The sequence below is a fragment of the Dermacentor albipictus genome, chromosome 1, assembly GCF_038994185.2.
Source record: "Dermacentor albipictus isolate Rhodes 1998 colony chromosome 1, USDA_Dalb.pri_finalv2, whole genome shotgun sequence".
Lineage (NCBI taxonomy): Eukaryota > Metazoa > Arthropoda > Arachnida > Ixodida > Ixodidae > Dermacentor > Dermacentor albipictus.
In genome coordinates this window covers 176554470-176581561 of record NC_091821.1, presented here as the reverse complement: position 1 = coordinate 176581561, position 27092 = coordinate 176554470, and the positions used below count along the sequence as shown (strand labels likewise).

The following is a 27092-nucleotide window of genomic DNA, read 5'->3' as shown; positions in this document are numbered from 1 at the left end:
ACAATGGGGGAAGGGGAGGGTAGCAGAAGAGTTATCAAATTAAGATATGTCATTAGATCAATACATGTTTACGTACTTCACAATTTACAACTAAATATCTTGTTCTGCTGTTCCCGCATTTACCGGCACTTTCTTTATTATTATTATTATTATTATTATTATTATTATTACTATTGCTGCTGCTGTTGTTATTTTTTGTTTGGGTTGCCTCACTGCATAACTTTTAAAGGAAATGAAACATAAGTCTGCGCGCCGAATGGTGGCTGAAATTGTAAGAAAGAGTCACAGTACTTTAGAGCCTGCATACTAGCTCATTCACTGTATCAGGAAGTTCAAAGGACAACCAGTTATCTTGTGACCTTTATTCACACGAGTTTCCACGGATGCAGGGCCCAAACAGTGGTGCGTTTACTTCGCCCACAAGGTGGAATGTCTGATGTGAATAAATATGATTTCTCGCTTTCATTTCTCCCACGTGGACGATATGTCAGCGCGTTGTGGAATGCATGAAAGGGTGGGCATGGCTGCACTTTATTGCTGAAGATGGCTGTGATGAGGAAAAATGCCCTCCGTTGCCTTGAACACTAGTAGGCACTTTCACTTTTTACTGCACTCGCCTGCTTATGCACTGATGAGAGATGACATTCCTGCGGGAGAGACAAGTGGATATCGAAGGGCAGGACGTGTGCACGAGTCAACATGTTGATTCCACGCATTGTTGACTCTACGACTAATCGCCACGCATTGGTCCCCAGAAGCCAGGGTAGCCTTGAGTGACGAAACGTCCCGCAGGAGGGTAGTAATTGCACGGGCAGTACCAGCCTTGCGGTGCCCCGAAAAATGAAGGTCGAAGGCCCCCCGCACCACGGAAACCACCCTTGAGGAGGTACTTGAACTTTTCCATCTTCTTTCCGGGCAGAATGGTGCCGATGCCTGGGCCGCCCAAGAAAGGTGGGCCACCACCCTGAAAAGGCGGGCCACCTCCTTGGAAAGGCGGGCCACCGCCTTGGAAAGGAGGGCCACGGAACGGAGGATAGGCACCGTAGCCCGGCATAAAGGGAGGCGGGAAGCCGCCGGCCGGCAGCGGTGGCCTCGTCAGGTGCCTCCAGGCCTCGTAGTCATCGAAACGCGACGGGTCGAGGTCCTCTTCGTATTCGCCGTCCTCCCTTGGCGGCAAACCCTCGCTCCTGTCGGGCACGTCGTGATACGGTGGCAATCTTTTTCCGGGACGGTCTGGATGCTCGCCATTTGTGTAGTGCCCCTTGTCCGGATGCCTGTGTCCGTACCCTCCGTACGGTGGCCCATCTCGGTGACGAGGGTGATCGTCCGGGTGGCGTCCGTGGTGTGGCGGTCGGTCCCTTTCCGGGAACAAGGGCGGTGGCTTCAAGAAGCGTGACCTTTCAAACTCAGGGTCGAACTTGGGTTCCAACGGAGGCGGGTGACGACCACCGCCGAGCGGCGGCCTCCTGCCCTCTCCTCGGAAGCCCTTGGGCCCCTTGTGGAGAAGGTAGTCGTCCTTGCGATCAGGAGGAGGTGGCCGCTCGCCATACTTGTCCGACAGGCTGTGCAGGTACTTGGGTTTTGGCGTGTCTGGTTCGTCATGTCGCCGCTTCACTATCGATGTTTGCTGCATTACAGTTGAGGATGGCTGCGAGCCTTCAGCTACTACAACTGCGACAGGGGACAACGGCTTGTGGTTGGTCTTCTTCCCGTAAATAGTCACAACTCGGTGGACGCTCCCGATGGGAGCCTCGTCGAAAGGCGATATGGACGAAATCGGGGTGCCACGTATATCGGGTGTGAATATGACTCCCGGCAGCAATTGTGGCACGGTGAAGTTCACCGTCTCGTAATACCTTGGCTTGAGAATTCCGCGCCATTTTTTGCCAGGTTTTATCGTATTAGTGTCATCGAGAAGAGCACTCAGGGGCGCACTTGCGTTTTGAGTTTTAGCATCGGTTTTGGTCTCAGTTTTGGAAGACACATCTCGTTTCACAAGTGTCTTCTTGAACGGAGCCCATTGACCACCCGACAATGGGGCGCCCTGTTCATTTCTCGCGGTGAACATTCGTGCGGCAAAACTTTCATGCCTTGAAGTATGGTAGGAAAGAGGAGTGGACGGAAATGGACGAGTTGCTTTGTACGTATTCTGTAGCTCAGAGGCACTTGTGCCAGGAGTAGGTTCCCCAGTTCTCGGTGAGATGAGCGTATTTGAGGGCTGCTCAAATCGATCCTCTTCGTTATCGCGAGGTGCGGTTGGTGATGAGTGGGCCACAGCGCGCACACTAGTCACAGGACCTTTTTTGTAGACGGGCGTCCGAGAGCTCGACCAATGTTTGTAAACAGCTGACCTACTGCTGACGTCTTCGCCAGCAGCAGAGCTGCTCGTTTTCGGTGTTTGTTCTGAATTTGTGTTTGATACCTCAGTAATTTGAATCACTGGTTTGTCTCCAATATTGAAGACATGTTTGTACTGACGTGTCCTGTTATGCTTGTGAGCTGATTCAGACTGGTCGATGAGGTCTCCCAGAACGGCTCCGAGGACTGAGACTTCGTAATCGGACGCCAGCGCCTTCTTTCTTTCCACAGGCTGGCCCAGAACAATGAAAGCATGGTTAAAAGCGACCGGTATTTCATGCTTGACGCTGCTACCCGGAGACGTTATGATTCTCATGGCCGGCTGTAGCTTGAAATCTGAAGCGGCGGCTTCACCGTCTATCTCGGTGCTTCTTATTTTAGTTTTTGGGCCCCTGCGCATCCTCCCAGTCGAAAAAGACGACGTCTTGGCCCGCTCAATCTTCTCAGTCAGTGATTCTTTGTGAAGTGTGCGCAAGAGAGGCCTGCTTTTAGGAGCATCTTCGAATGTGAATTTCTCCATTGGCAACGGCGCAACGAAACTATGATTTTTCGTTTGAACAGCCTTTGAACCTGTTGAATTGAGGCTGTAGCCTGACGACGGAGATTTCTCAGGTACCAGCGCTGTGATTGTGGAATATCTGGAGGTTTTGCTTTGAGTGTGGTTTCTCTTGCTAGTAGTAGAGATGACCTTAACTAAATGCCCTGTAGGTTTAACTGCACTAGTTTTGTTTACCGCCGTAGGCACGTAACTTGGCCGTACTGGCTGCCGTCGTTGCGTGTGGTTCATAAGAATCCAATATGGGTTCGAGGGCACGAAAGAGGAGCCTTCGTTACCCGAGCCTAGTCGCACACTGTGAGAAACGTTCATGGACGCAAGCACGTGGTGAAGGTTGAACAGACGTAGCAGCTCCTTGGCCAGGTCCAGCTGGTTCTTGTTTACGCCGCTCGACATCTCGAATGGCGATGGCTGACGTTGCTGGCCACCATGTACGTGCTGAACCAACGCCAAGCACACGAGCCAAACCTGCAAAAGAAAGAGGCATGTTTCACACTGACTGGTACATAGGTACACTAAAGAGAAACAAGTCAGCCTAGATTGGTCGATTACATTCATGGTACGGCGAATAGGGCAGTGTTACTGCGAGATGAAGATTGGCAAGTCAGAAAGGAAGCAAGGTCAAAGGAAGGAAGGCCATGCCACATTGAAATTTCTGCACCAGCATCACATGAAATCACGCGTGTTCTGACAGTGTCTAGCTGGATATAGCGAAGTACTTGTCAACAAAGAAGGATTACAGTGCAAAGATTCAGAAGTTACTAAAGCTAGAGTAAACTTTCGATAGCTTTTCAAGCACGATAACTTGGCAATATAGTGAAATACAAGGGCAAATAAGAAATTTTTTGCCCCTATTTCTTTTAGGCTAATTACGGCTGTAAATACGAAGTCAACATATCCATTCCCACCGGTGGACCATTTTTGGACCGGCCCGGCCTTATCTGCCGGTAGCTCCGCGGCGTAGTGCTGCTGTCACTTGTTGAAGATGGCGGTTGTGCTTCACATGTTCACGGTGTACGAGCAACTAACTGTGATTCATTTTCTCTGGAGCAAAGGAACGAACGCCCATCGAAATCCGCAGGGAAATGCAGCCCACGTATGGGGAAAGGTGTCTTGCTCTGAGAAGTGTGAGGTGGTGCATGGTGTTGTGAGCTCTCAAAAGGGCGTGAAGACTTGCATGACAATGAGCGTTCCAGGAGGCAGCATGCGTCGCTGACTGACGACATTTCCCGCGTGGATGCAATGGTGAAAGCGGATCGGCATGTGCAACTCAATGACATTTCCCGGGAGCTTGCCATTTCGTATGGGAGTGTTCTTGGCAAGACAGCGATTCACGTGCAACGATGAAGCGAAGACACGGTGGTTCCACAGTCAGCCGGAAGAATTCTACCACAGGGAAATCTCAAATTTAATGTTGCGATGCGACAAATGTCTGAACCGGTGTGGGGCCTATGTGGAAAAATAGTGTGGGGTACGTAGAATAGTACGTGTATTTGTAATTACCTGTATTTACCTTATTTTGACTTATAAAGATAGGGGCAAAGTCTTTTTGATTCGCTCTCTTATGTGATGACACTCAGACAGACTTGCAAGTAACTAATTTGTCCCCTCTAACATTTCTTTGTAATCTTTTAACTCAACGATTACATTCTATACTCGGTAGCGCTCACTGCAATTCAATTACTTTTGTCAGTAAATAATTACTTGTAATTAGTTACCTTATTGGTGAGACAAGCTGCGGCAGGAGACGCGATTTTGGGCTCCTGAATTTGGTGGGAACTGCAGTAGAACGCATGAGATCGTGCCACGGGGCAGCCTAGCTGATGCGCGTGTTCAGACAGGCAAACCCGGGAGTTCGGTATTTGTTTCCATGTTAACGGCTCCACCCGATGTTGGCCGACCAATCGAACCGGTGCTGGTATGTCTCCATAACGAAGGCCACTTAGGACGTTAATGCCAAGATATCACCTACGATTGATTTCTACAGCTTTCCATTGGCCCGACGGGGAAGGTCAACTTCAAGTCCCAGTGACAATGACGCGCTGCGACTCACAGAGGGACCAGGCGCTGAATAATGAAAATCTTGTGCGCAAGATGACCGTATACGTTACAGCACCGCTCTACCCTCGAGCGCGCACATCGAGCGAGTTCTCGATGTCACCGCTGATGTCTTCACGACAAAAAAGAGGGAAGATGACCGACGAAATTTTTTGAAAGCAATTGTTTGTAAAGATAACGTATAAAGGGCTGCCGAGGGTGCACTGAATGTGCTAGGCCAGTTCGTTGTGTTTATTGTATCTTCGCAATGTTATTAAAAGTTTGGAGTAAAGTAATGCAGAAGCAGTCGATTACTTTTGAGCCAATCCTCGGTTACTTTCGTAATTACATTTTTGAACAAATTAATTGTAATTGTAATCGGTTACTTTCTTTCTGTAATGTGTACAAGACTGCACTCAAATAAGCTTCATCGGCGTTTCGTATTGAGCGCAAAATTCTAGAAGCGAAAGATCCGACTGAATTTCATCAACTAATAGTAAAATAAAAAAAAAATTGAAAGAATACCTCGTCATTATAAACTGGTTTAGTGTTCCTCTTAAGCGTTTAGTTTTCCATTTGGTGAGGAGAGGCCTATGAAGTCGTTATGTAATGCAAGTAAAATCAGTTGGCAGTCACACAGGCCCTTGTGCGAACTAAAATTGCTAAAACTGTAAATTACCGTTTTTTTTCTTCATTTGTGTTGATACCACTTAGTTATTCAGTAGTGGATGGTCTGCCACGTTTACAGCTGGTAAGGCAAGTGATGCGGTGCGCAAGAACATACCCCGCCAATCGGGACGACGTAGTTGTCAAGTTTTCAATGGAGTTATTGTTTAACCTGTATGGTAACGTAGCAGTTAAGCCGGAACAAATCGGATTCTGGCACCTTGCTTCCCCAATGCTTAATTTCATATGTATTGACAGTATTCGAGCAATACTCACATTGTCTAACACAAGTTGAAAGACAAAAAGTTTACTTCCTCTCTTTTTTTTTACATGAAAAAAATATATAACACTTTACGAAGACGTTAAAAGGACACTGTAGTATTTTTGACATTTTATTAATGAAGTGTACAGAGCAAGCCCAAACTTCATTTTTTTTCAGGAACACAGAAGACATAGTACATATTGTTCGGCTAGCCTCAGGGACGCTAACTTTACGACGATGGCCAACTGAGCTGTCGCTTGACAGGCAAACATGCCGTAACAAGTGCAACGCGGTTGACAAGATTGTTGGCATATTGCGCTGGGCGTGTTGGTTTGCCATGATGCGATAGTGGCGTTAGGGTACAAGGGCACGTGACAAAAGCACGTGTTGTGTCGTCTTCGTCTTATGTCTGTCCTGTAGCGATGGTATCGCATATTATTCGACAAGGCACAGATTTAGGCAAACATATCAGCAGACCTGTGGTACTGTTACCCGAGCGAATTATCGAGCTGTATCTACCGATTCTTTATGATGATGATGATGATGATGATAATAGTAATTATAATAATAATAATAATAATAATAATAATAATAATAATAATAATAATAATAATAATAATAATAATAATAATAATAATAATAATAATAATAAATGTTTGTATTCCAACGCTGGCGCCTCTTTTAGAGGCGCCGGCTACTCTCCTGCTCTGAAATGTGACAGGGATAGAACACTCAGCTAACGATAAATTATAGAATGGCCTGCAGAAAGCCTTTGACCATGCAATCAGCCCACGAACTTATTCGATTTTAACGTGATGTCTGTAGTCCCAGCTTTAGTCAGCGCAACAATTAAAGTTATGAAGCGAGGGCAATGCTTTTGTTGGCGTAACACGGGAACATAAGATTGGTGCTTACGACAGGGGTTTTCTACAAACTACCTCGTAACCTGCAGTCAGGCACGTTGAGATGCACGTAAATTTTTTTTTTTATCGAGATATTCTCATGCACCATCGGAAAAGAATAAACACCGAACGTATTCTAGTGTCGGGGCCTTTTTATGGCAGCACGTACGGCTTGAACTATACATAGACATTACGCCAAGACCGGGCCGCTTTGGGGATCCGCGCATCAACTGCGCACCCACAAAAAGAAAAAAAAATATACAGGACATTTAATGGAGCTCAGTCTGCGCAGTTGGGAGTGTTACAGGGCTCTTGCTCGTACAAGGAAACAAGATCTTATCGTTTTCACACCAAAATGGGCCCGAAACTTTTAAGTAGGAACAATTAAATTTATGGTGGTGGTGCGGTTTCGGTTGTTTCCACAAGCGGGTTTAGCCTTGAGATCTGTGTCAGCAATTGCTCCGCCTGGGCTTCTTTGAAGTTCACTTCAAAAGGAGTTCATATGCGTGCGTTAGTGATTGTATGAGCGCATAGCACTCGCACATTACAAGTCCGGGATGAAGCAGTGCGGTTAAATGCACGGAGATCGGGCTTTTTCTGAGCGTCTTTTTCACTGGTATAGAGTGCCTCTGTTAACAAAAAAAAAAAAGAAACCTTTTTCAGGAATTGTACTACTAAATTTCAGCATATAGAGGCACAAGCAGCTATAACTGCTTGTGACTCTATATGCACTGTTTCTTGCTATTAGCGGCACCAGTAGGTCACTACAGCCCTACAAAAAACATTTCCTGGCAAGGGTTTTCGTTTACTTAGGCTTCTGGACTATCGCATCTATATACTGTGCTGGTAGCAACAAGTGCGGCTACCGTGGCACGAATGCGAATTCCTCTTTTATGACCTGTCGTGGTCGAATTCCTTATATCGCTTCCTTTAACGAGATTTGCGAGGCGGAAGACTCAGTATCGCAACGCAACTGGATTGATGGTTACAGAATAAGTTTTAAAACTTCTCTGAACTGGTCATACAAGAATTTTCACGAAAAACAAGGATTGCGATCAAGGGCGATTTTACGATGTAGTGAAAGTAAGAAATGTGTACTCAAGAAGCTGAGAAATCGCTTGTGAATGTTTTTTTTTTACAATGAATAGCTACTGTTTATTGTTGCACTACGTCGGATAATGATGTTTTATTGTAACCTTTTGTTTCTCGTATTACTACAAGCGCTGGGAAGTTTCAAGCAGGGTCAGAAGAATGCGGCTGCAGTTGTAGATTTTGTCAGGATGAAGATAAGAAAACTAATGTATTTCTGACCACGACTTCGACATAGGCCCTTGAGTGTGAACCAGCTCTGCCTGGGGGGCGTGGTGGGACGTCATAAATGTTTTTCGGACACTGTTGCAACGCTTTTTGTCGCAGCTGTGCCCCTAGGCTTTCCCTCTTCTTTCGTCATCGCAAGCACACTGGACGACGGAAGGACGAGATCATTCCAGACCGCGATGCTCGGCCAGTCATGCGTGACCGTGATGCACTTCTGTGTTTTCCTTTCTTTTGCCGATTTGCGGGTAGGTCTAGCAGGGCAAGAGTAGGCGATTGTGTTTATTTCCACGTAGAAGAAAACGCCCCCAAATGAACGTCGTATAGCCTTTAGTGACGAAACGAAAGGGATCTCTGCATAGTAATGTAACTGATGAAAGGTTGCGAACGGGACACAGGACGTACAGGAGAAGAGCGCTTCAAGCGCTTCAAGCCATGTTTTAGGAAAAGTGACGTGGCAAAGCTATGCGTCACACCTTGAAGTTAGATGCCACGGCGATTGTTTTGAAGTATAAGGAAGGACTGAGATATCGGCAAAGCAAGCATTCGGGGACAATACTGAGCGCACACGCAGGCACAGTGCTCAGCGATTGAAACGCGATACTCAAACAGCATGGCGGCAGGTGCTTTTTGCGCCACTGGTGGTCGCTGAGTGATCAGCGAGGAGGCCGAACGCAGTCACGATGCTCGCTTTCACGCGACACAAAAATGCACCATCTCAGTGTCAGCAGCGCCCACCGGTGGCGCAAGAAAGTACCGGCCACCATGTTGTCCGAGTACCGCGTTTCGATCGCTGAGCACTGCACACTCGTGAGCAAAAATTCTGAGACCACGGCATTAAAAAAAGAAATTAAAATTTCTTTTAGCACAGCTGTACCAAGTGGAATTGCTTCAACACATTGCACTGTTCGACGATGCGCACATACGCTGTAGAACTTAATTTGTTTCAACCAGCATGTCCAGGCTGTAAAAAAAAAAGAACTTGGGGTGCCATTGGTAAAAAAACTTTGGCTTGAAACTGCACATCAGCTTTCACTGTCTGTGCGATTAACCGATAGTAATTGTTCCGTTATAAGCATGATATGTTTTTTTAGCTCCCGGTGTCGGCAACCTTCAAGTGACCTTGCGCTAAAATCCAGAGCCGTTATCCGGGCAAGTTGAGAGAGCAAAGCAAGATCATCCGGGCGACCAGTCAAAACTTAAGAAAATGAGGTCTCTGGCCCCCGACCCTTTGTACTGGGCCGCATTACACACTCTAGTTACTGGCCAAAGAAATAGCGAAAAATGTTGCTTCCGAGTTCTTCCTGATGTATGTCCACAATATCACTCATGCTCTAACTTCTAGTACGCTGAAATTTTATTTGTCGTTTTCAAGAGGGCGACGTTCAAGAGACAGATACAGGGCACCATACACTTAATTGTCATCTTTTGGCGCGGAGACAGGGTTGTCTGTGCTCTGTTGAACGCCAGCGGTCCGTGAGTTTCGCGGTGCGGGTTTTGCGTCGCCTCGAGAGATGGCGCCACGCTGCGTGTTGCCTCATTCAGACGCTTTTCTTGTTCTAGCTGGGCAGTGGGCATCCCTGGCATCTTTCGCTACCTGTCGTGCCGCCTTCAGCCGATTTTTTCTTCTAGCTGGGCAGTGTCCATATGGACCAGTGCACAGTATGGCGTGGTGCGGTGCGGTGGGGTGTGGTGTGCCGTTGAGAACATGCACTACACCCATTTTAAGATGGTGACCAGTATCATCTCCAACCAATCTGCTTTGCCGGTTGCCATTTCGTGCTTACACCTACTCTCGATTACGGAAGAGCCAATAATCTTTTTTCGCCAGTTGTTTTTTTTTTATGTCTCCGTGCACGGACGGGCAGGCAGTTATATCTATAATCGTTGTTTATTAAATTACTGACGCTACGGCTTCCGCATGGTGTGTTCCCCAGAGTGATATGAGGCTTCCGTGTGGAAGTTGGGGCGCGAACTCCTTTGACAACACCACTTGGGTCGGCGTTCGGCTGTTTTTTATTGTTCTAATGGGGCTGTAAGGGTATATAAAAAAGGGAGGCAGAAAGAAAAAAAAAATAGCGGTGCAACAAAATATCCAGTAACTCGAGTACAGCTTGCTGCACAATATGCATGCAGAGAGAGGGGGGAGGTCGTATTGTTTATTCGATATATAGGTAAGATTAAAGCGTGTAGGTAACCCACAAGTTGTACTTGCAAGCGCGTATTATCTCTTGTGGACGCGCACATTTTCTCCCACATCAGCTGATTCCGTCTGTCATATCAAGCCAACTCGGGTTATATTGTGCGCCGTTCTGTGTGCTGATGTCATGCTACTTCGTGTAATTCAGGTGTGCATTGTGTATTTGCGCACTCGCATTTATTTATTCTTTTTAATGTTGAGATATTAAGTGGGCGCGGCAGCGAAGCCCTCACTCCGGGGTCGAACCGACTGGTCCTTCCGGCTAGTGCGACCACTGGGTTTCTTTGTCGTTTCGCAGCCAAGTGGATATGCGCGTCGCCCGTTTTTTTGGTATAAATGATTATCAGAAGTGTGGAATGAGCGTAGTAAAGCAGCTCGCAGTTCCCTGCGGCACCTGAGCCCGTGAAATGTGGGCGGAGCGGACCATAAGCAACGCTCAGCTAAAGCTGTTTAAAATTCGGTCAAACGCAAGCGTCAAGCTATATAGCTGAGCGTTTACGGTCCGCTCCGCTTGGACTGGTGTATTCTGACCGTAGAGTTTCATACAATTACTAGGGGGAACTGCGGCACTAGTGTCTGCAGTAACTGCAAACAGGGCGGTTCAGCCAGCAGGAGAATGATGGTTAGTATACGTGGATTTGCCTGAACTTCGTGTTTCTGGCTTCTAACGGCTTCGTGACTTTGCAAGCTGATCATTTTCAATTAACGAAGTATAATGCATTGCTAATAATTAAATAAAGATTATTAGAATTGTCCGACGGCAGCATTCGAACAAAGAAGCTCTATAGCACAGAAGCTCGATATTGACACCAATAACCCACGGACAAGCCGAACCGCTGCAATTAGCCTTGATTATGCGTATTCACAAAGTCTTATTGTCTTCTGCATTAAAAATTAAGAAAAATTATAGATTGCATTGAAATACGGGCCAATGAGAGCGAGAGAGAGAGAGAGAGAAAGAGAGAGAGGAATATAGGAAGGCAGGGATGTTACCCAGTCAATAGTCTGGTTGGCTACCCTACGCTGGGGAAAGGGAGAAGGATAAGAGAGAGAAGGGAGAGAAGGTGTAGATACGTGTACGGACAGCACTTGAGTTAAAGCCGCTCGCGCAAAGCAGAAGTTCTGAGAAAGCACAAAAGCGCCTTCACTGCCTTCTGAACCGATGATCGGTCGGACGGTGCTCTAGCACTGTCGTTTCACTCAGAGGACGATCATCTAATTTCCTCAATGTGTTGGACAATGACTGTCTTTGTGCTTGAAAGTGAGGACAATGACACAATCTCCTCGCATCCGTAAAGATCACATGCAGGACTATCAGCCATTCCAATTAGTGCTGAGTAGGCATTCGTGAAGGCAACTCCAAGCCATAACCGACACAGAAGAGACGCTTCACGTCGGTGCAGACCGGCTGGAGGTCTGAGTTGAAGTGACGGGTTTAGTCTGTGCAGTCTTGTGCGCCTTGTATGTGCGGTATTCCACTCTGCTAAGGAGATCGTGGGTGCTAGAATGCCAAGTTGTTTCGCGGCGTCGGTCCTTGAGAGAGGAATGGAATGCGGGCCAATGAAGGCAGATAAAGCGTAATAAAGAGATGAACAAGAGTGTCTGAAGCAACGAGCACGAATATCAGGCAAATCCATGTAGGCGAACCATGCATGGGGCGTATTCTGGGACGTCCACTTTCGGCGATAATATCGCCTTCACGTGACGTAGTGTTCAACCAGGCAATAATCTCATCCGGTTAGTCTCAACCAGCCCATAAGCGCGCACTGCATGAAAGCGATCGTCCGAGAATACGTTCCCATCATTCGCATGGTGGCTGATCCATCGCAGCGCTAGAGTTCTTTCTAGTAATTATCGTACGAAACGCTGTGATCCTAAGAATTTGAGCAAAACGCTCATCCCGGCAGCGGAATATTGAACTCGGCTCCGTTACAGAGCCAACTGAGCAGAACTCAAACGAGTGCGCGTCCGCTGGGATTCTTTGTCGTTTTGCAGCCAAGCTGACTGCGCGTCGCTACAGAGACGCGCTTATGGAAAATTCCAAGTCGACGCCATTCTATGCGGTGCCTCAGCGCGTGAAATGTGCGCGGAACGGGTCGTATGAGCTGAGCTTAGCTCCGACAGCACTTGTTATCGACGCCGCTGAGCTGTATCTTGGCATAGAGGGCACGAGTTCGCCCGATAAACTGTGCACAGTTTATTCCTTGTTTCTGCTTGCAGCTTGCCTGCCTGTGAGTGCACCGTCACACTCACGTGATAACCTCAGAAATATCTCATTACTATACCCTGACTTCATTCTGTACTCTATGTGCATGCATGTACGTAAAAAATGAGCTGGGCATTCAAAAGTCGATGTTGGATAAGTGTCGCATATGGAAATGTATGGATGAAGGTAAGGAGTCTTCGAATCTAGGTCATTTGAAGACTACTGATGAGAATTGAGATTCTCGGAATGTTAACAAGCGCTCTAATATACAGGGTGTTTCAGCGAACTCTCAAAAAATTTGAAAGGTTGCCTCTGGCAGATAGCACAATTCTAGTTCATGAGCTGGTCTACTCGGATAGGCGGACATTACTTGCACAAAAATGAAATTTCATAATGGACACAAGTTCACAAATTAAGTTTTAACTAATTACTTTATGGTCCATACTGCAATTTACAATTTCTAGCCGTGCAGTTCGCAAGGTGGATACACTTGGCACGAATTCTCAGGATGACATAAGTTTCGAGATATTAATTCCAAAACTTTGCGGAAAAATGCATTGGCGTTCCAGTTAGTTTTTTAACAAAACATCCTTTTTTTTGCATTGAAGCACAAAAGTAAGTATACTCGTAGTGACAACGACAAAAATACGCCGCAGAAACAAGCATCTTTCTTTCCTTTTGCCTTAATGGTCAGACTTGAAAATAAAAAGATGTTTGATTCTGATTTTGCTTTTGGTCAGCAAACGGCAAAGCTGTAACGCTAAAGTGCACAAGTTAAATGTACTGGCAATCAGGCAAACCGTGCGCATTATAACAGGGCGTACGTAGAACACAAGGAGCGTTTGCAGGTCGTGGTGGCTACGCCATTGTCATCTATGAATTACATCAAACACTACAGAACTGCTGAACTTTCGTTAGTAGGTTAAATTACGCACCGGGAATCTCGTGCTCCTTCTCGTTTTCTGTCATGATTTCGTTCATGTTGGCAATACCAGTTCTATGATATTGCGTTTTCACATCACAAGCACCCTTGTAACTGCTCAAAAGAGCGCATGACAAGATATGCCGTAACCAATTATTGAGCACCAACTAGAATTTAAACCCTCCTTTGACACAATGCTCGCACCTAGCTAATGGTTAGTTCGTTTAAAGCGATATGTCTGACTACACAAGAGCTGTCGGGGTAATAAATATTTGTAAGACTACATGTAGAGGGAGGAGGAAAGGTGTTGCAGCAATAAAAATAAAAGTGGCGAGGAGCGAATAACCCTGACCTTGTGCGAAAGCAATGAAAAAACAAAAAAACACGAACAGATGTGCCGGCCGATCTGTGCCTTCCAATTGCTTTTGGATGACACATAAACGTGCAGCCACATTGCATGCTTCGGAGAGCAGAGTGCATTCTGACGACATCAGATGACGTAAAGCGGGCATATGAAGTCGCCAACAAAGGTGCTCTTCCGACGAGGAGTGAAGGCGCAGCCCAGAAGCTCACCGGTAGCCAGAAGAAAGCCATCGAGTCTCCTGGTCGTCGGCCAGCGGCATCCAGGGACGAGGCGATATTCACATCACTCGTCGATGCACGGAGAGGCGCCCGGCACGAATTAGGATGGTGGTGCACTGACACGGAGACTCGAGCGCGGCGGCGACACTCCGGATCAGCAGCCGTTCATGAATGTGCAAGAGGCTACCGAGCGCGGTCCGCTTTATATATAACCTCGCTGCTCGATATACGTCTTGGGAGCGGCAACCTGGACGTCTCACTGGTGATGAACAATGGGGCAAGGGCGCATTGGGGTCGCCTCGCTCGCGCCGAGAGGTCAGCGCGAGCTAAAGGTGTCGCCGCCGCCTCTGCTGAGGCCAAGTCCCCCCAGCGCCGCGGACGCGCAGAAGCCTGCTGCTCCGCGATGCATAGCGCGCGCCGGCCGTGCGTACAATTAACGAGAGCTCCTCGAATGGACGCCGCGACGTGCGTGTGTGCACGGTGTGTGTACGTATGCGCACAAAGAGACCCGCTGCGGCCTCCGGACTCTGCGAAAGTGGGCGAGGGAGCAGAGGCGACCGCGAGCTTTCGCTCGACAAGAACGCGGCCGGCCACGACGGCCCGACCCGAGGACAACGCCGGCGGCCGCTGCACTGACAGCATACCAAACAAGGTGCAGCAAGCTCGGGGGATCAGCATGAGTGACGCGACCTTATGTTCTTCGTCTGCGGCAATGTATAAGGACGTCTCTAGAGCTTGTTAGTTAGAGACGTTTGTTACAGAAGAGAGAGGAGTAACAGACGCGTTGATTGGCGACTTGCAACAGGTACATTCTGTACAAGCGAAATATAATAGGCGGCGTTTAGACTGCGCACCCTCATTAAATGGCTCGGTTGGCGCTTGCAGAACTCTCCGGTTGACTCGAGCACTGAGTATTTTTAGTGTTCCTTAGTCTGGAAAAACAGCGATAATGCATTCTGAGAGCACAGCCACAGGTGCGCAGCCATACAGCAGCCCGAACAGCAAGGAGGCGCACACGCACGAGGGCCGCATGCCTCCAGAACTTTGCAAAGAATGCGCGGAATTTGGCTGCCGCTGAATGGACCCGTGCGTGACAAAGTCTTTGTGACACCCAACTGCCACGTGGGGAATGTCGATGCAATGCATTGCCTTGCACCATCGCGAACACTGTGAAGGCATATATTGGTGGCAGGTTCGAATTATAGGCTTGAGCATGCGTACCTCTTTACATGTACATCAGAGACCGCCATTCAGTGTAGAAATTTAAAAAGGAAAGGAAGCAAAATTTATACCCATGTCCACCCCGTCGGACTGGAGCAGGCATAAGTCTGGCAAAATTTTAAATGAAAGAGGCACACTAAGGCTCGCGAGCCCCATGCGGCTCATCGTGGGTCCACATGCGACTCGCGGCTGAATGAATCGCGATCTGGCACTCATTTGCCGATATTGCACGCGCAGTAGTGCATGATATTTATATACGGGGCCGAACAATAGAGAGTAAATTCTCATGAGTTTGCGCATCGGTGATTCTCAGAAGCCAGACCAATGTTTCTTAGCAGGCATAAGGTACAATCAAAAGACAATAACATTAGAATCTCTGCAGCTCCTCGATAAAGATGATTAACGCTCTTATGGCTCGCAAAGTATTGAATCTGTGTGTCTCACCACTTTCGTTGCAGTGTCTATAAGTACGTAGAGACTGCAACGAAACGCAGTATAGGTTCAAACAAGCATGAACGCTTTGTCGAATATATCTTTATTATGTATTTCAACCGCGTATAAAACCATTTTCAATCTTCCGGGAATGTATTAACAGTGGTAGGAAATAGTTTCTCTAAAGTTAACTATGTAGCGAAACTCAAAACAGTTCAAAGCACGTGGATGCACACTGTAATCGAATGGTCTCTGGTTCCAAAATCTTCGGGCGCGTTCACCTTGTTAGTGTCCAGGCGCCGGCGGCGGGTATACGACACACGGCGGGCGTCAGTGACAAAACAGTGAATCCTGAGAACGACGTCCGCGGCACGCTCGGCAGGTGGAGCGGGGCGCCGGTGTACACTGTTCGAGATCACAGATCGCGACGGCAGAAACACTTTCACAAGGAAAAAAAAAAACCACACAGAAAAATAAAATGGTGATTCTGCTCATCCGCAGATTCACTCATCCGCCGGCTCGCTCCGATCAACTAACATAGCTGGCACACTCTTACTCTCGGGCTGTGTGAAGCGAGTCGCGAAAAAATCAATAAAAGAAAGCAGCCATACAGTACAGCTATGGTACCTTTCGATCAGTTACGTTCCTGGAGTGCAATTCAACTACGCGCGCGTCAATACGAGGGGATAAAGAAGGATGCTTGGCAGTGGGGTTACGACATCACGGCTGCTCGCAGAGAACAGTGTTTGCGAATAATGATTATCCTGAAAGGTTTCGCCAATTACATACTGTCATTCGTTTGTTCGTGCTCAAGCCGAGTTACTCTCTCTCCCTTACACACATGCGCTTCACACAAACCTCTCTAAACAAGAATGTTGGCAGGTATCCAGCGCAAAAGCTGGACCGATGAGCACTGTAGTAGGAGTAGGGTAAATGTTGGGCTTTCCTTATGGTCGAGGGCAGTATCTATATCATAGTGCAGGTGCACCCGGTGGTCACCTTTCAGGGCGCAGAGCGTCTCTTAATTTGTTTAAAAGAGTTTCTGCAATGTTTTTCTGGGTATCAGGGCACCTTAACGCAGTTGCCGAACAGGTTCAGTGTAGAATAATGTAGGCAGGTCAATTCCTGCTTCAGTTCTTTTTCTTCCTCTTTTCTGTTGTGTGTTTAATTCCACTCAAATATATTATTTTCTTGACGTAACGTATTTGTGTTGCCTGTTTCTGTTGATAATATATGAGTGCAGTAAATGACGAGCCTGTCGCCGTGTATTGTCACACAATATATGACAAGAAGAAGCAGCAAATACTTGAATAACGTGTACGAAATAAAAATTAAAAATTCCTCGCATTAGCTTCAACACTGCACTAATCTCTTGAATGCCACATACCCAGTAAAAATGCAATCAGGTTCCTTATTTACTCGCTCACGCTAGAAAAATAAAGCTTCAAAAAAATATCAGAAAATCAATGAAAATTTCATTAAGCCTGCCCTGGTCCCTGGGGTAATCGAAGAAAATGATCTGGTATGCCTCCAAGTTGTGTGCCTACATTTTTTTTATGGAAGACGACAAAACACTGCTGGCCGAAAGCAAGTGCGTGAAATAAGGTAGACCAAGAAAACAAAACAAGAACGCACATACACACAAAAAAAGAGAAAGAAAAATAAACTGTGAAAGGAGACTCCATACTTCCATGTTGCAACATCGGTAATGGCAAAAGGCCTCAACGAGTGGACAGGTCTGCCAAATTCTCTATAGTAAAGACGACATGCGGCTTCGAATCAAGGACCTGTCCTTGAACTGCCGCGACGCGCGAACATGCGGTTGGATGCTACTTTACGACAGCGTTGCAATAGTCGGAGAACTGAGGTCATTGTAGAGCGAATAAAGAAAAAAAAAGAATGACTGAATGAGTGCGAGGCAGCGAACGGCGTTTTATAATGGAGTGCTCATAACGCGGGAGAGACGAGAATACGCCAGATGCGGAGCATTTGGCCTTCGCATCTCTGTTTACTGAGTTATGACTCTGGCTGTCCTCACTTCTAGTCCCGCGGGCATTCATACGTGTGAGCATGCATACTTGGTGCTAAGGGTTATTCCGCGCGCTTCCTACCAGGGCGGCGGATATGAGACAAATAAAACCGCAGAAGCCACGAGGAGCGTTTTCAGCGTTGAAACTTGCTACTCCTGCCGGCTTCTTTTGTTCCTTTATAGCACAGTTTTCTCTCTCGCATTTTCTTCACTTTGTTTTTTTTTGTTGCCACAGGTCTCCTTGTTTTTACTCCGAATGGAGTATGAATAGCGGTAACATTTGCATCGAAGAAATACTTAGCTTTATAGGAGTTTGTGATTAGTCGAGAGATCGACGATAACTTAGCAGATTCGACTTCGTTCCCTGTCTGTGATGACTGGCCTGCCTCGCGTTATTTCATAACTAGGCGCACTTCTGTAACACTGACACCTGTAGAAGTCCCAGGTTTCACGAACTCGAGAACTGCTGCAATTACCAGCAATGTTCTGCTAAAAGGAAAACGCGACTAAGACTGCGTTTGTCCCGGGGAAAACGGAAAGCAAACGACGTGATCGGATGATTCCTTGGTGCAGCTAAGAGAGGTCAGTGTGTTCCTTTTGTCGTCCACCACAAAGGACGGAGCAAACCGAAGCTGGATGATGATTTCTGCGACGGGGGTGGAACCTGAACGCTGCACTTCACACAGTTGGCGCGTCGAGTTCACTTGACGCCGGTTTCTGTGAGCACTGAGTTCTGAGCGAACTGCGGGATGAGGCAGCAGGAGCGACAGCGGAAGTTCGGCGTCCGTTCCGGGGTCACACTTGAATGTCCTCCTGGTCCTTCCTAGAGAGCGTCGACGTTGTCGTGCCGTCAGCTGGGTACGGGTTCATGTTCACCATGAGGGACTCGTAAGGCCGGTCTCGTGGCTTCGTCCTGGACAGGCTCTGTGCCGACGATTCCAAGGGGCAGCAGCGACAAGGTGACCGTGGCCGCACGTTGTATACCGTCAGGCACCGCGGCAGGTCACGATTGAAAAAAAAAGAAGGAAGTGAGGAAAAAGAAGGAGGTAAAAGGGAAAAGAGAACGAGCAATCAAAACCAGGCACAGAAGAACATCGTCAGCTCAAAAGGGTCAAAGTAAGACATGTGAAAGAAAAAAAAAAGATCAACTGCCTTGAAGACTTGTTATATAGGTACGATACGCTAGGAAAACTGGGGAAAGTGCCCCATCAGTGATGTGCATGCATGCTCATACACTCAGACACATTCCGGCAAAAATTACAGGAATGAAGACGCGTTGAGATTACCGAGTTTGCCTTTGTAAGAGAGTTCACTAGAAATAGTCCGCACTGTATATTCTGTTTCTTACACGTAAGTCGACTCACCTTTTATGTGATATGTGTGCGCTTTGCCAACGTCTTTCTAAATCTCTTCTGAAGCTAAGGTTACGTGTTTTACAACTATTTATTGTAATAAATTTCCCAGCTGCTGAGCATGCGATCATAGGTACGATCCTATGTACGGCTGCAGCCACGTTTATAAATAGATGGGGGCAAAATGCAAGAACGCTCTAACGCGCATTATTCGGTGCACCGGCCCTCAATGAAATCACATGGAGAAATCCTCCACGAATGCGGCCCTCATTGCCCGTATGCTTTCTTTATTTAATGCTTCACTTAAATTAAATGATGTCGTACGTTGTCTTTTGTGGGCTATCTGAATGATTTGGGCTAGTGCATCCTTGCTGCTGACACTTTCTGCCGACTACAGCTACAACCTTGACACTACACTTCCGCAGTCTTGTTCCTAACCTTCGTTTTTATTCTCCGTTCGCGAAGAGCAGCAGCTCAGCTCAGCGAGTGACATGGCGCAAGCGTTGCCGTTGTGCCTACGAGCAAAGATGCTTGACTCAGTGCGTAAGCCGAGGCTGTAAAGGGAGCGCGGCTGGCTGAAGCGCACTAAATGTCGCGCGCCCGCTTTCCGTCCTTCGCCAGCGCCCTGTATCAGCCACAAGCAGTTTACTTGCGGTCAGCTCCCGTCCAAGTCGTCAGCCCTTCGCGAAGCGGGGTGACCGGAAGGTCGTTACGGCCGCCTGCCCCATACGTGACGAATTACAAGGGAAATCTCCTGACCGTGCTTGGAACAGTGCCGCGGCGCTAACCGAGCGGAAGTTTTCGTCATCCCCGCGGTGATCGCTCGGTGTATAGCCTTCACCCTTCACCTTTCGAGATATATTAGCGCGAAGCTTCTGCAGGCGAGGATCGGCGAGACGCGCGGGTCTATCGCGGCTCGCCCATTAACGGTTCAGCGCCTGCGCTGCTGCCGGGCTGGAGAAAGCCAGAGGGATCGATCCATTGGCTCGCACGCTCCGATTGCGGCAAGACAGCCTGCGGCGTGCAATCGTTGTTTTCTTTTTCTTCGACACAGTCGCACCACTGGTTCCGTGACCTTGTCACGGAGCAACTCGAGCGATTTGTGGGTTGATACGCTGTCGGCCGTCCTTATGCCATCGACCTGCCCCCTAGCCAGTATCTTTTGCAAACAGGGCTGTTCATAATGGAAGGTTACAAATACCGCGGCGAAGAGAGAAAGCCAGTGTAGGTGTGCGAGGCGACACACTTTGCGAGGCTTCGATGTTGGACATCGTTTCGGGCTACATGCTCTATACACCTCCTGTGCACCTCTCGGACCACGAGCGCCTGCACAGTTATTGCAGTTCAGAGTTTCCAAAGTAAAGGAGGGAGTTTCTGAGCCTTCTGGTTCTCATACGAAGAAAATAAAGCGCCTAAAAAAATAAATACACATGCTCGTCAACTCGCCACCGAGAGTGTTTAACCTACAAGTGATTTTTCAGTATCAGTGTATTGTTTCAGTCATGCGTGAAGCAGTAAAAGTGTTACATCCTGAAGTTTCGAAAATTATTATTGCACGTTTAGAAAACTGCAATATAAACAGAAACCTTCCATTTAGAAAAGAACAACAAAAAACAAATAAAGCCAACGAAGAAACAAACACATCACATGTAAAACGAATGTCATGTAGGCGCCAGCTCTTGGTCTTTACTGCGTTACCTTACAGTCCTTTTTCCTTATAATTCGTTATAGAAGACTTGGATTCTCGCAGCCTCGCTGCTTTCGTGACATTCAACGACACACGTGTAAGTACCTCCGGTTTTACAAGTGAAGTTTGTCCAGATTCTGCCGCTTCTGAAACGTACCCGTATTTGGGCGAGTAACAGAACGCTCGACGTGAGAAAAATGCGCGTATTTTCATTTGGTCCCAAAACAAAACGTTAAACAAAATCGAAAGAAAAAAAAGTTGTTTGTTTGTACACTTGCCAGCTCTATGAAAACACCATTTTTCATGTTGACTTCAACGGAACAAAATAAAGAACCATGCTGGGGAAGCAAAATGTATACACGCCGCGATTAGTTGGCCATGGTGTTGCGCTGCTCAGCACGAAGTTGCAGGTTCGATTCCTGGCCGCGGCGGCCGCATATCGTTGTGCCCGTGCACTCTGATTGCAGGTTAAAACCCCAGGTCACCGAAATTAATCCAATGCACCTCCCCCCCCCCCCCCCCCCCTCCCAACAAGGTGAGCCTCATAATTAGATTGTAGTTTTTGGCACGTGAAACAACAGAATAATTTTCTTTTCATTCGGAACTTCACGTTCAGTAGCATAGCTGCAAGCTGTTCGATGAGGCGATGTCGCCTTTTGGTCTCTTTAATTTGATGATGCAAAACGGTTCAGATTCTCTTATTGCAATTTCTAAGCTATTTACAACCACCGTTGTTCCAGCAGCCCGGGAGATGAAAAACGATATATTAAACTCGGCGGAATACTTTGGAAACTGCAGAACTGAAGCGGCGAACATATTTTTCACTGATGGGGGCTTTCTTTCAATTCAGCGACTTTCCATGCGCTTTAGCGTCTCGCAATAAACGAAATAATTGCATGTTTAGCTTTTTCCGAACTTTTCTCAACTTCTCAACTTGTCTCAACCGTCTCAACAGAGAAATATGCATTTTAGTTGCTAAACAAGACTGCTAGCCTCCCTCGCACGTCTAGTGCGGCACTTGGTGTACGGTGTTCGAAAGAAGGGTTGGGATGGGTATCGAAGGGCACTTTTCGAAACGGCGTTAAGGGGCCAGTGAAGCGCTCTTGTTCCTGCTTTTCCATGTTTCAATAATTGTAAATATTTCGAACATGGCGTTGTGACGTGGCATTCCTTTCTCGGTTTCGTTTCGGAACACGGCGACCTCTACTGGCCACTTACGTTGCGTTATCGTGTGCGGGAAAATAAATCATGTTCACGGGCACATCGGTGAAAGCCCAAGTACAAACGGCACAGAGCGGTTACGCTTGAGTGAACGAGCTTCGCGGCCATAGGACGCTCTGCACCGGGCCCACGCGCCTGCGTTGCCAGCGTCATACGGCATGCTTGCGGCCACTTGCAACGACGAGAACAGCGGGAGAGCCGCAGAGGCAAAACAGTTCACAAGCGAACGCGCCTTGTGACCACTTTCAGCAACGTGGCGTGCGCCCTGACTTACCGCAGTATAGGCGCCCTGTTTTTACGCGCGTGTTCCCGCTGTCACGGCGGAGCTGTGTTTCGTATACGCTGGCATGTCAACCTGGAATTATGGATCTGTTTCAATGCCACTTTCAAGGTTTGATGTTTGCATTTGAAAAGCCGAGGGGAGAAAAAGAACCGGTTAGATTTTATTCAGGGAAGTCTAAACTCGTAAACAGAGCAGTCGCAACCTTCTGCATGCAGCAATCCATTAAAAAGTCGTGCAGGCATAATGGGCGGAAGTGCCTCTTTGGGTAAAGAGCCAGGTTAAAGAGTGGTTTCTCTGACAAGGCGATCAGTTCGGTTGCTGAAAAGGCTATTCAACCAATCACCGCAACAAACAAAAAAGAAGATTGTACAAAGGCTAGGAAGAACAAATGCCGTCCGGTAGTTTGACCGTACGTTAGTAACGTTTTCCACAGACTGAAGAAAATTGTTTTCAAGACACGAAGTGGGCGTTGTTTTTTCAGTGCCGTTGAGAGTTAAACGTCTTTGCAAGAAAGTAAACAATACATGGGTGAAAAACAGCCGTTGTGAGGTCCGGCACGAAAACAAGTTTGTCGAATGTAGCAACAATGTCGTTTACAGCATCCCGCTATCCTGTAGGGGCAGTTACATAGATCAAACGGGAAGGTCTAATAACGAAAGGCTCCGGAAACATAATTAGTCCTACAAACAGATTGCACACCCTGGAAATCTAGCTGCGCATTGGGCGGCATGCACATGCGATCCTCGCTTTTCCGATAGTAAAGTTATCACGCGATCGACTGACCAGACGCAAAGAGAGATCAATGAAGCGCTTAAAATACATGTAACTGATAGATGTGTAAAAACACTTTAAATTGGTCTGTCTAAATAAAGAAAAATAGAAAGAAAACGCAAAAGACAAGCATACATATGTTGTCGGGGAAGTGAGCTGTCTAGTTTTAGTCTGCGTTTATTCCTTTTTATTTTATTTTTTGTGTCCGCTTTAATTCTCTGTTATATCTTGTTGTTTGGGATGCGTACATAAGGTACATGCCGTTAAAAAATACAAACCATGTGAGAGTTAGCGCTTCACCTTGTCTGCCTTCTTGTCGCCCTTAACTCGTCTTACGTTAAGCCTTAAGCAGCGCGTCTAGCCATGATGCCTCTGCAACCATGCATACGCGGAGATTCACATGCAGCGCCGCCGGTAACGCGCTCAGCGTCCCGAAGAGAGAGCCGACAAAAACACTCGCGCATTCTTGCACACAAAAAAAGAGCAATAAAAGACCGCTTTTCGAAATGTTTCTTCGTCGAATCTGGCCAAGTCGGATATGTTATGAAGAGAAAATGAAACGAAGCACAGAAACCAACCGCGTATAAAGAACAGTAAATGTGCTGTGCACGACGCCTGTTTAGGAAGCCGGAGTCCAGATTAACTTGATTACGCGAGGTTCTCCAGCTAGCAGCTAAATATAGGTGCACAAGAATTCTTGCATTCCTACCTCATGTGAATACAGGCTATAGGAACAGAAACCGCGACCACGGGCTCAGCAGCACAATGCTACAATCACGTGGAGTCGCTGCGGCGCATTGCGGACTCAGCAGATACTTACTATACGGCCCAGTTTCAAAACCCCTTTCTAGGCACGAGCTCGTAACCATTACTTTGCAGTGTGTGACAGTCTCGCACACGTGCTTGCTATACCCTAACGCGCGGAACGTAAAACGCGCACCGAGGGCGGTGATTAAAAATTAATTACCGCAATTTTAAGTCATTCCTGATGTTTTCTTTAAAAGAAAATTCGGCAATTTCGATGTCAGCCGTCGTAGTTATTGTACATTGATTGAACTCGAGTGACACTATAGCCACGTCTACGGCTTTGAACGCTGTGTTGCGCTTCTGGGCGCGCGCAGACCACATGATGGCATGTGACCATTGGTGCACGCTTTTCATACTATGTATATCTGCACGTTTCCATTTTCCTTAATCTTTGTCTTGCGTTCTTCGTTCACTTTTCAGTTTCATTATTCCACATCAACCGAATTCCTCTGCAATTGCCCCCCCCCCTCCCGCTCCCAGTCCTACTCTTGCTTTATGCTTTCTTTCCATTTTGGTCAATGCTTAAAAAAAAATAGAAGGAAAACAGTGGAAAGAGCGTCTCCTATAATGCAGCATAACTGTCGATCTCAACCATGCGTGAGCTTTTCGTCCCTGGCACGGCAGCATAAGACACACCTGACGACTGATGTAAATGTTGTTGGAGCGGTGATCCTTGAGGTCGGAGCGCCTCTTGAGCGTGTTCCTGCCGTCCAGGTGGTTCTGGCATCCCGCGCCGTCCGCGCCGCCCCCGTCTTCCGCCGCGGCTCCTTCTGCTGCTCCTCCGCCCCCACCGCTGTGCAGCACGTCGTAGGGCATCGCGTACGGGTGCCGGTCGTCCTCGGTTTCCACTACTGCGCGCACGAATTAGGAAAAGACTTAGCCCTTTTGTAGCGAACCTGGTTTCTCGCCTCACGGGGTTCAAACTCTAAAACGCGCGCAACAGCGCTGAGTGGTTGGCCGCTGCCACGTATAGTTTCCTACAAACATTACTACTAGAGGGAACTCCGGCGCTGCGACTGCTCTACTGTCATGGGAATGATGGTTGGTATACATGGATTTGACTGATCTTCAAACGTTCTTGTGGCATCAAACATTCTTGTGGAATTATTTATTACGCTTTATCTTTCTAAATTTCCAGGCACTCATAGCCCTCTAAACACTACGAGGCAAAAATACACAATAATTGAGCACATGCGCAACCATTGAGAATAGTTGTATTTATAAAGCAATAGTTTGTTAAAAATAATCAATTTGCAAAGTAACAAAGCCGTGTGTAGGTAGATGGACGAAGTCTAGGCAAATTCATGTTCTGTCAATTATTCCTATGCTGGCTGAACTGCCATACTTGGAGTTCTTTAGTAGGACGAGGGGAAGGGATGCAGAGGGATTCCGTTGATGGGAAATATATATAGAAATCATAGCGCCAGAGTTACCTCTGGTAAATTTTTGTCGCAAATTCTCTGACTGTAGTGCCCACACATGGTAAGCATCTGTAGCTTACATGTTTGTTTCTTAAGAGGCTAAGTACAAGACAAAAAATATTTCTGCTGAAGTTAATTCATTTCTTATCAACTACTGAGCCATCGCTTTACCCAATGATAACTGCGACACGGTGGCAGATTTGTACACCCGCGATTAACATGAAAGGGAACACAAAAATTTATTTCAAGAGGCTACAATGGCTGAACACACATGTCCCGCATAATGTGTTAAATGAGACAATGTTCAACGGGAAAGCTGCATATGTTACATACTAAGACGCCTGATTTGAATCCACACATCACGAACGGTAATAATTGAAAATAAATTCGGTGTTCCCTCTCATATCGCTTACGTCTGTACAATGTACAAAAAACAGTTCAAATTAAACCATTGTATAACAGAAAAGCAGAAGTAACTGGAGGGGAAGGGGGAGTATACCTAATGATAATCTAGGCGGATATTATTCAGGCAGAGCATTAAAGGCCGAGAGTTGGTTAGTTTAGCGACGCATTTTTCTATTTTTGCGACCGGTGACATTTTTTAGCGACGTGACAAAACAGTCGGCGACATTTTAGTGAATTCGAAGTTAAGGAACTTGCTACGAAAATGACTTTCCAGAACGTGCTTTATTATCCAAAAGCTACAGAGAGGGGGCCGAAATTGGCTGTACGGCGAGCGGGCGCTGTGACCACAATGAAGCAACGGTGTTCGCGGAGGCCGCACGCTGCGTTTAACTGCGCCGAAGGAAACAAGACTCACAGGTGGGTGAGCAACAGCGACGCGTGCATGCGATCTAGGATGCCACGCATGGTGCGCGGCGCACGTTTGGAGGCGATGAGGCGCAGCGGCAGTGGCGAAAGAGGCCGTCACACGCCACAACACGCACGGCCGTCGTGTGCGACGCAACCTGCGGGTTATACGGCGGTGAACTGGCCAAGTTTTCTCCTTCACTTCGCTTCCAGCGGGCCGCTTGATAAATTGCTATCGGCTTCGGGTACATGTGCGTAAAGCGTCGCGCAGACATTAGCGGCTCGATCCCTCCCGCCGTCCCGTCAGAGACGGGGCACGTGGCCCGCTTCTTGTGATCGACTGACGCACTAACTTGACGACGGTATTCCGGGAGAGCATGCTCGTTGGACTAACTTTAGGGAATGACCTAGTCGCGGGTGAATCAATACCTCCTACTTCTCGAGAGAAAAAAAAAGAAAACACCTTGGACGAAGGCGGCAAATGAAAAAGGCAGGCTATAGTACATGTTAGCAAAAAGCTAATTTTTTGCGACCTCTGCCTGTGTTGTTACTGTCCACGGGGACAAAAGTGCAAGCGCGAAGAGAAAATGCGTGTACTTGCCCCTGCTGAAAACGCTTTTCAAAGGCAGTCCGCGTATTTTGAAAAGAAATCGAAATTATTGAAAGCGAATTGTCACCGCGACGCGTTGATAAAATTAGCCTTGATGAGCACAAGAAAGAAGTGGCTTTGTGGCAACAAGTGCGGGAAAGTTAACCTATAAGAGCCGCTCGGGGGCAGCAATGCCTTATTTTTCTTTTTCAGCAACCGGCCGACCTGTGGCACGTTCTTCCTGCCAACGCCTAAACTTTGGCAGAAGGAAAAAGCGCACGATTCAACAACTACACTAGCATTGCACGTGTATGGGTCTTTGCTGCAGCATTTTCTTCTGTTTTAGAGACGGCTCACGTGCTTAGTTTCCCTGAAAACCCTTTCAAGGAACACGATTCAGGACTATATTCAGACTGTCCTTGTTAGGTTATCAGTTCCGCTTCAGTGGAGCAGTATGCGCGCGG

At 47.3% G+C, this 27092-nt stretch overlaps 1 protein-coding gene across 9 annotated transcripts in view; it reads right to left on the bottom strand.

Annotated features, from left to right (window-relative positions):
* Nucleotides 1-375: 375 nt before the first annotated feature.
* LOC139052546 (cell adhesion molecule Dscam1-like) overlaps nucleotides 376-27092 on the bottom strand; it is a 1125159-nt gene continuing 1098442 nt past the window's right edge. For 8 of the 9 annotated variants that reach the window (XM_070529666.1, XM_070529665.1, XM_070529658.1 and 5 more), the window contains 2 exons: nucleotides 24445-24659; nucleotides 376-3382 (listed from right to left, as the gene is read on the bottom strand). In XM_070529666.1, the coding sequence (XP_070385767.1) occupies nucleotides 731-3382; nucleotides 24445-24659 (2867 nt within the window). In that variant the 3' untranslated portion in view covers nucleotides 376-730. Of the gene's footprint in view, nucleotides 3383-15740; nucleotides 18612-24444; nucleotides 24660-27092 lie in introns of those variants that run through there. The other variant, XM_070529679.1, reaches the window with a different exon arrangement.